The 9,147-nt window shown below is 51.8% G+C and overlaps 3 protein-coding genes across 3 annotated transcripts; 2 read left to right on the top strand and 1 right to left on the bottom strand.

Annotated features, from left to right (window-relative positions):
• Nucleotides 1–615: 615 nt before the first annotated feature.
• BCR38DRAFT_412536 (Gas2, regulated by Bmp1 MAP kinase cascade) lies at nt 616–1,630 on the top strand (the record flags this gene model as incomplete). The annotated part of the gene is made up of 4 exons (XM_040858708.1): nt 616–850; nt 902–1,092; nt 1,144–1,395; nt 1,445–1,630. The coding sequence occupies 4 exons, from the start codon at nt 616–618 to the stop codon at nt 1,628–1,630; spliced, it is 864 nt and encodes a 287-aa protein (XP_040712096.1).
• Nucleotides 1,631–2,647: 1,017 nt separating this feature from the next.
• On the bottom strand, nt 2,648–4,716 carry BCR38DRAFT_477162 (Alpha/Beta hydrolase protein; the record flags this gene model as incomplete). Its single annotated transcript, XM_040863064.1, has 5 exons — nt 4,146–4,716; nt 3,576–4,083; nt 3,384–3,531; nt 2,985–3,324; nt 2,648–2,672 (listed from the first exon to the last, which is right to left on the bottom strand). Exons 1-5 carry the CDS (start codon nt 4,628–4,630, stop codon nt 2,648–2,650), a joined length of 1,506 nt encoding a protein of 501 aa, XP_040712095.1. The 5' UTR covers nt 4,631–4,716.
• Nucleotides 4,717–5,851: 1,135 nt separating this feature from the next.
• On the top strand, nt 5,852–8,963 carry BCR38DRAFT_58785 (uncharacterized protein). The gene is made up of 3 exons (XM_040865498.1): nt 5,852–6,554; nt 6,614–6,967; nt 7,116–8,963. Exons 1-3 carry the CDS (start codon nt 5,987–5,989, stop codon nt 8,927–8,929), a joined length of 2,736 nt encoding a protein of 911 aa, XP_040712094.1. The 5' UTR covers nt 5,852–5,986; the 3' UTR covers nt 8,930–8,963.
• Nucleotides 8,964–9,147: the final 184 nt, after the last annotated feature.

Genomic DNA, 9,147 nt, shown 5'->3' with positions numbered 1-9,147 from the left:
GTTCTATGATCTACAGACCCACCACAACTTCTCTCCGAGTTCCCGTCCGGAATTCATGCATTGACGGAAAGCAAGCTTCTTACCACCTCGACCTATAGTGATCCACGGCTCGCAATCTCCGTAACCAATCGCATCGATTGATCTTCGTTCATACAGGCCGGGCCTACTGCTCCGACCTCGCGATAGCTGGTCCACATCATGACCTTGTACACAGCCTCGCCATCTTGCAGTGGTCAGATAGCTGCTTCACCTGATCTCTTTGCGACTCAGTTGCGAATTCGAGATGCCTCTGATCAGGCAGCGTCAAACAGCGTCGTATCCGTCAGGGAGGAATGCCACTACATGTGAGGATGGGACCAAAGGAGACCAAGATTTACCAAGACTCGCCAGCCAAGAGAAAAAGCTATAAGATAATCCATCATTCCCATTCAATACATATCCCACCATCATCATCAAGCATCATTCACTTCTATCTTCAATTCATCATCTTCCTTTGTTCAGAGCCCGGTGCTCAGCTAGTTTACTACCTTAATTACCAGCTCCTTCTTTAATCAATTCCACATTCCTGTTCCTTCTCCTAACAAGAACTCCAGCCAATCTTTTTAATCAGTGAAGATGAGATACTCCAGCAGCATTCTTATTGCAGCTTTCGCTGCCACCAACGTCGCCGCCCATGGTGTCATTACCGCTGTGACTGGTGCGAACGGTGTAACTATGCCCGGCCTATCAGTCGCTGATGGAACTCCCCGTGATTGTGCCAGCCCGCGCTGCGGATCTGAGGCCGATACATCCATCATCCGCCAGAACGAGATAGGCACCAACAGGGCCTCAGCCCTTGGCCGAACTCAGGGTTCGTACCCACCAAGTTTCAAGCAAGACGCTCTTACTGACGGTTTAACAGGCGACGGTCCCGTTGACGCTGCCAAGATGATGGCCGTCTTCATGGATGCCCAGGGCGGGAACACCACCGCCGCCGCCGCGGCTCGCGACCTCCACGCTGCCAACATGGCCCGCTACGCGAAGCTTGCCGTTCGTGCCGGCAACGGCGGAACCAAGACCCCCAAGGGCACCACCGAGACTGGTGTTAAGGCTGTAAGTCCATATGATCACTTGCAGCAATCAGAACGGCTAACCTCGTAACAGGCTACCGGTCAGGGCGCGGCCCAGGGCATCCCCACAACTGCCGACGACGGCACGATCACCATGACCTTTCACCAGGTTAACCAGGATGGGGCTGGGCCTCTCACGGCGGCGATTGATGCCACCTCAGGCGGAACTGACCCCAGCGCCTTTAAGCAGGCCGAGGTTACCCAAAACGTTCCCGGCCTTGGCTTTGGCGGTCTCTCCGGCGCCTCTGTGATGGACTTCCCTGTGGCTGTACAGATGCCTGCTGGTGTATGTACTCGTGACTATCTTTTCTGGGCCGTCGCTAACTTAATGCCAGATGACATGTCAGGGTCAGGTTGGAGGCGCTAGCAACGTCTGCGTTGCCCGCCTGCAGAACTCGGCTTTGGCTGGACCTTTCGGCGGATCCGCTGCCTTCACCCAGAGTCCCGCGGCCAAGAAGCGCGCCATCGAGTACAACCTGGCCAAGAAGCGCTTCGCTCGCGGATTCGAGCAGAGTCAGTAAATGGTCTTGTCCGACAGCTAGCTTTCTAGGGTTAGGCCCCGGGATCCGCAGTCTTTCGCGGGTGGTCGGTATATATAGATGGCGGCGATGGTTGATATCCTGTACATAGTTTGATTGCGACTCAGCGGGTTGAGGCAATCTTGGGAGGGGGATTTCAGATTTCCTCTTCACGTTCTCAGCGTTATCCATCACTGAGTGATGGTTGTACACAGACACACTTCGTGTGGAATGATGATGCTTACACATTTCTTATGCTTGTTTCTTAGAATGTGTCTATGAAATTGTTAACTCTACACGATAGTTATCGATGTTAGCTGATTCCACTACGCTATGCGATACACGTTTCGAACCTGGAAACTTATACAACCATTTGGTGGGTTCCCAATCTCGTCTCCGGTTCTCACCAAATTTCCCGATCCAGTGATATGTTGTCAAGGTGCCAAGCGGCCAAGAAAAGCTGTAAAGCTTAAATTTCGTGCCATGTCTTGGAGTTCCTAGTATTTCCGGTCCCATCCCCAGATCTGGGTTTTCTGCCATATATCCGAGCGCACAGTTGTTTCCGTCTTCGATTGGAATTGTTCCGCCCGTTTCGGCCGATCTCCCTGACGCGCTTGAAACGGTGAAAGGGTACAGATAGAGTTTCGGAGATTTGGATCTAAGAGTTTCCCGTGAATCGGTAGCTAGTTGACCATCAACCCTGCTTTGACTCCTGGCTTGTGCCTAGTATGTCTGTCTGGGATCTCTCAGCTCTTTCTAATACCGTAATGCCTGAAGCCGATGTCAGATTGATAAAGCTCTGTGGATTGTGAAAAGTTTAATACAAGTGGTGCAGAGACTTTCCAAAGAAGCGATTTGGAATCCATAGGCAGAGCTACTACTCTCCAATTTGAGCGTGGCCCCAGAGGACTTGGTCAGACAATTAGTCGCATGAATAGCATGGTTTTAGATTAGGGTAATATCTTCTAGGCAACGAGCGTGTAAGTCTATTCACTTTCCGAAGCCCTGGGTATCAGGTAGCTATCCCATAGAGGGAAAAGATAGACTACGACATGTTACAGTAGGATGTTACATTGAACAGTATATACTAGCTTATGCAAGTATGCCTTACTCCCTGTTCAGTTCAATTTTGCGTATAAATGTGAGCGGCTTCTTTGATCTAGTCTACGCTGGATGTCATAGACAGGAAAGAAGTGGTAGAACTTATGAGGCCGTAAGAAGTAGCATTGGAACGCCATTCGAACATTCATCCTATACTCAATATACCACTGTTCCTCGACGTGTTTAATAAAGGCCGATCATATGCTACCCTCATGCACGTCACAGAGGGCCAAATTGCCCAGATCTATAGACTTACGTATCGATATCCTCAAGGCTGACACTCTCCCACATCTTCTCCCCACATCCAATAACAATCCCCTCGCCCTCACTCAAGTCCTTCCAGCCAAGCTTCCTCAACCCCCGGGGCCCATCCTCAGCAAACGTGATGTACAGCTCCTGCCAAGCCCGGGAAACCCTCTCCTCGAGCTCCGTCGAGGGGCCCCTAAACCAAGAATGCCCACCGAAGATCAGAGGCATATCGGAGCTGTGGTATGCGCGTAGCCAAGGGCGGGGGGATAAGTTTGGGAACGACGAAGTCCCTGATGGCGCAAAGTCCTTGTAGAGATATCTGAATGTCAGGGCGTGGGCAGATCGCGCTCTTTCGTTGGGTTAAATGATCAGTTATCACAAGGATAGGACTAAAGCAGTCACTCACTTTGCCATTGCCACCGACGGTCGTAAGAAGAAATTCTTTGTGAGCCCCTCTGCTGTTGCAGCAGATGCAGGACCCATTCCGTCGGGACTATACGGCACCAACCCGTTTCCCTCGTCGCTGGTGGTGCCAATGATGGCAGGCCATTGTCCTTGAGTTAGTACAGTATGTTCAATCGTATTACTCACAAATTACCAGTTTGCTGAACTCTCCCGCTTTAGCCAGCTCCTCATAGTCGTCAAACATGGTCACCTTATCTACGATGGGCCTGAAATTTAGGAAAGGTGCCTGCTTCGTGTAGGAATGGGCCTCGATGGTCTTTAACAACTTCTCCGCCGATTGCTGTCTCATGAACCGGAGCTCTTCCGCTGGGCTGCCGCCCTTGAACCCTAAGATCTGGGCCACGAAGCTGAACTGCTTGTGCTCGGGGTCAGATACGGCATTCATATGCGGGAGAGCCGTTCCCGAATTGATGATTAGTCCGCGCACAAGGGGATTGTCCTTGTACTGGAAGGCATGCATATCGATGCTCCGCCCACCGGCCGACTGTCCAAAGTGCGTGAGGCGCGACGGGTCGCCGCCAAAGGATGCAATGTGCTTGTGCACCCATTCGAGACCTAGACGTTGGTCAAGTAGGCCAAGGTTGCGCTCGTCAGGGGCGAGGGCCGCAGCATTGGGGAAGCCAAAAATGGTTAGGCGGTAACTGTTCTGATATTAAAGGGGCAGTCCAAGAAATCCAACTTGGGTTGTAGAGCTGCGTCATACTTGATACACGCCACCATATGTCTTTGACTGTTCTCAACCCAGGGTGTAGGATTCTGATACGGGATCGATGACCCGCCTACCAAGAACGCACCACCCGTGATCCAGACTATAACCGGAAGCTTTGCTGTGGGGTCCTTGGCGGCCTTTGCTGGCATCCATATACTCACAGACAAGCAGTTATCCTCCGACATTTCATCTCGGATCTGCAGTTCAGTCACAAGCGAGTTGTACACGGATGGCGGACCGGGTTTATACCACTGGGGACAGGATGGGCCAAACTCGGTAGCATTGAACTCTTCCTCCACTGAAGCTTTCGGCACCGGAGGAAGCCATCTTCGAGAGCCGACTGGGGCTTCAGCGAACGGGATGCCGAGGAACTGGGCGACGTGGGGGTAATCCTTGTGGATAAAGCCCTTCACAGGACCAAAGGAAGAGTCCACGGTCAAGTAATCGACCAAGAGCTTGTTTGGGGTGATGCTGGACATGTTTTGAAGTGCCAGACTACCAGACCTGACCTGTAGCCCCCGTTCCAGCCAGTTTGACAATGCCAGAATCGCCCAATTATATATACAGAGCTGCAGGTCCGATAAGATGGTCAACCCTTGCTCAAGGTTCCTGCAAAAATGAGGCACGAGTGATAGCGACTCTGAGATAGGCAAGTACTGCCGGAGATGCGCAGCAATCAACTAGCGATTGGCGATGGAGTGATAGTTGGTTGATTAGGAGCCATGTCGGAATGTTGACCCCCAACAGACAGATAAGACTATCATTCTGAAGCAGTTGTTCCATTCTGGGTTACTGTGGCTGTGACAATGCGGCAGCCTGCAGGACAGGAACCCGGTGGGTTGGCGTTGACGCCGTTGCCGAACTCCGCCGCGTCTGGGGAAATTGCGGGACACAAGCGGAATGCAGCGCCATTCTGGGGGCGTCCATCATCACTTGGAGAAGTGGATTGGCGAGTGAGGACTCGGTGTGGACGGAAGGTGTCGCGCTAAACCTTGGTAATGGATCGATCCTCTGGAGTCCACCCCCAATACAGTCTAACTTCCTTGGAGCCTCTGACTTCAAGTATCAATCTCTCTGGTTGGCAGTCAAATTAGCATGTCGTCGCAAAGGATCAATGGAAGATTGATTGCTACCCTAAACCTGGGCTGGAGCTTCCAGAATAATTCGTAGTCAATAAATGTGTCTGTCTCCCCTTCGTTGGTCCCAAACCTGAGCAGTCAATCCAACCATGCATTACTTCTTTTGAAGACACCATCACCACTGGATGCACAAACGACCAGTTGACTTGTTCAAAAATAAGCATAGCTCAGGCTGATGTCGACTAACGTTTTCTTTTTTTAGAAGAGGGTGTCGCACAGTTCGATTTCGCCAGCAAAACGGGCGGTGCAGGTAGTGTGTGCACCAATAGTTGTCTTCGTGTTTGCAAACAAGTATTGGCCAATCTGCCGAATTTGGGTCCTAGGAGCAAACACCACCTCCTAGCTCTCCACAAATTAACAATTTTTTTGGCTTTTCTTCTTCTTTGTTGCTATCTTGCCAGTGGAATTGATTGCGGCCGCAGTTGAGAGAGTCGTCGAGAGAGTCGTGCCAAGACGCATAACGCGGTGGCTGCGCTAGAATTTCACCATCCACGACAACCTCGACGATTCTAGCCTTACCTGCCAGCCTTACTCTGACCCGGCTTGTAGCAATTAGCATTCCCGTTTCAAACACGATTGTCCGTCGGGCATATCCAGGTCCAGGTCCTTTCGTTTTTCGATTTTGAGTGTTTGGGTCCTTGACCTTGAACAGCATCTCACTGCAACTCCATCTTACCCAGTGAGGCTGTTGTTGCCATGGCCGCGGACCGTCGACAAGATGAAGCTCTCCCCGAGCAGAGATCAATATCGAGTGTCGTCTTCTCTGCGTTCTCTCGACAACCGAATTACCAACGGATGGATTCTGATTCAGAGATCGATCTCGCTGAATTCAAGCCAACATCGGAACCAATGCGCTCCATGGACATGCCGTCCAAGAGGCAGTCTCAACCACCTGAGATCCAACCCGTCTCGCCGTTGATAATGGATGCATCTGATCAAAACTTTCCTCCTCTAACAGGCCGTGCCGCCTCGCCACCACTTGATCCAGAATCAGATACGGTAGATATTGCTACGTCCGCGTCCGCACCGGCCTCACGGAAGGCGCCACGGAGGACACGGTTCACCGAGATGCTTCGGAGCTCTGTTTCATCACCTTTGGAAAAGGGTACAACGCCTTCAGGTACTGACGGCGAGAACAGCTCCGCAGAAACGTCCCCAGTGAACCCATCTGGCACGCCAAGGGACCCGAACCACCTTCATCCCATTACCGAATACTACAGTCAGGAAAGTCGCGACGACACCGACAACCTTTCACTCAAGTATAGTGCGTTCTTTCCTGTCCGTCTTAGCCCGGGATATATCGAGCTAATGCCAACCCACCAGCCCAAGCGCCGGTAGACTGTCACTCGAAACAGGACGTCCACATCCGTCCTTGGAGTTGGCTGTATGTGACGTTGGTCACGCTGAGCATTTACTCGACACTGCTTAGTGGTTTGTGGTTCGTGGTATCGATATACCAGCCGAGATACGGCCGAGGCATCTCATCAGGCAACGGGGCCAACGCTCTGGCGCCTGCAACGGCATCGACCTTGGCCGCGTTGTTTGCCAAGACAATCGAACTGTCATTTGTTACGGTCTTCGTAGGCTGTCTGGGTCAAGTGCTCACACGCCGCTCCTTCATCAAAAGATCGACGGGTATAACCCTTGCTGAAATGACGATGCGGAACTGGGTTATCCGTGAGTAACTCTCGGAGTCCTTATTTCCCTTCTATGTCGTGTCTCGGGAGTGACAGGATCTGCACCAGCAATCTTGCCTCCTGAGAAAAGTCTTCGTCTTCCTAATCCATGATACAAGGAGTAATTGCTAACGCCGAGAGTTGAATAGAGCCAGGGTCACTTTTCACCCATTGGAAAGGTATCCCTTATGCTGCGCGTACAGTGATGGGGGTCTTGACTTTATTAGCAACCCTCAGCAGCACTTTCTACACCACGGCAAGCGATGCCATGGTGACCCCAAAGCTGAAATTCGGAGACTGGCAGAACAAGGAGCTCAGCGGACTCGTGCGATCATCATACGCCAACCCCATATTCGCCCAAGAAACGTGCACTACACCCATCAACCTTACCTTTGACGTCAACGCGCTGTCTTCATGCCTTGATGTCCAATATTCTGGCCAGTCATTTAGGAACCTGCTTGCGTTCATGAAGACATGGCAAGACACTGAAGGCAACCAAAGCTCTGCGGTGGACGACAAACTGCAGAACAGACCAACGGGCACTGCTCTTCTCTTTGATAACACCACTTTGACATCGTCATGGATCGAAAGCGAATTCGGTGATCCTGCCGAGAGCTTCAAGAAGCACCATCGGATTATCAATAACGTGACTTTGGCCATGCCTCATCCGGGAGTATATACAGCTGCTACCGACCCCGTTAACGAGGTTCTCCAACCGAGCGACCTCTCAGGAGTCGGAGAATACCAAGTTCGAGCCAGCGTCGTGGCACCAACTGTCAACGTGATGTGTGTGAATATGGCGCGGGAGGAACTAGATCCGTTAATTTACACAAGTTGGCCACATGCAATCAATAACTCGACGGATGTCCCTGGTCACTTGAAAGGACACGAAGCCTGGTTAGACGAGGTGCCTGTGTTTAGCGCCAAGGAATGGCTCAATAAGACTGTCGTGGACGACATTTTTCGCTGGGGGGAGCAATACGGTCGGCGTCCGCCCGTCTTTCAGCTATTTCCTATCGACTACAACATGATTACCAATACGAGTGTCATCGAGTCGGATGCGATCTACATTCTCGCGAAATCCAACCATACCTATGCTGTCAACTACAACCTTTGCGAGCTTCGATCTTGGCTTTCGCCCAAGTGCAGCACACAGTTCAACATCAGCGGCATATCAGGCGCCCAGATGAAGGCTTACTGTGAAGACCCCGACGACAAAAACTCGTACCTGAACTCGGTTCCTGGTCCGGTCGAACTGACGGAAACTAAATCCGACTGGAGAAATTTCGCCGACCAATGGCGCCTAAGCATGGATCTCAACGGTGGCGTCTACAACAGCAATGCCTCCAACGCTAGGATCATGGGCGATCTGATTCTTCAACAACCACGACTCTCACCCACGATGCCTTCGATGGCCGAGGCCTTAGCCGTGCTCGCAAGCTCGACGCTCGTGGTGGGGTCTCTACAGTCGACGTACAAGCACTATTGGGATAGAGAGATCCACGAGCTAGACCCCGGCGTGTACGAGGTGTTCAACGCGACGTTGAAAATGCAGCAGTACACTTCGGGCCATGTTGCCGACTGGCAGGTTATATTCTACTTTGTGCTGGGCCTGGTCTTTTTCATCAATGTCATCAGCCTGTTGTACTTGATATCGCGCCGGGGCATGGTCACGGATTTCACGGAACCGCAGAATTTGTTCGCGCTCGCGGTCAACTCACCTCCTAGTCAACAATTGCAGGGGAGCTGTGGCGGCGGTCCTCAAAAGCGAGACCTCGTCGTGCCATGGCGGGTGGGATACGCGGAGAGTGCGAACCATTACTACTTTGAGGAGGCGAACGATCGGCCGTGGAGGGGACGGTTCAGCAACCAGTCTGCGATGAACAGCGGGACGGAGTTGCTTGCTGATGGGAGTTATCGCAGCAGTTACAAGAGGCTGAGTTCGAGCCGCACTTGGCTGTAACGGGATGAGATGGTTGTGACTACGGCCGTCTGTGGGGGACGGGGGAGTCCCATTTAATATTGTACGCGTCAATAAAACATGGCACCGGCGTTATTCAAAACTGGTGTTATACCCGGGTCAATACGGGGTGTAAAATGGGTAAAGGACAGAGCACTTCGTGTAGGAATCGACAAAACCATTCTGGTTACCACAGGCGAAAATGTACATCCAAAGCCAAA

This window comes from Pseudomassariella vexata, assembly GCF_002105095.1.
Source record: "Pseudomassariella vexata strain CBS 129021 chromosome Unknown BCR38scaffold_13, whole genome shotgun sequence".
Taxonomy (NCBI): Eukaryota; Fungi; Ascomycota; class Sordariomycetes; order Amphisphaeriales; family Pseudomassariaceae; genus Pseudomassariella; species Pseudomassariella vexata.
Note: the sequence above shows the minus strand (reverse complement) of the source record. Positions and strands in the feature narration are given on the sequence as shown.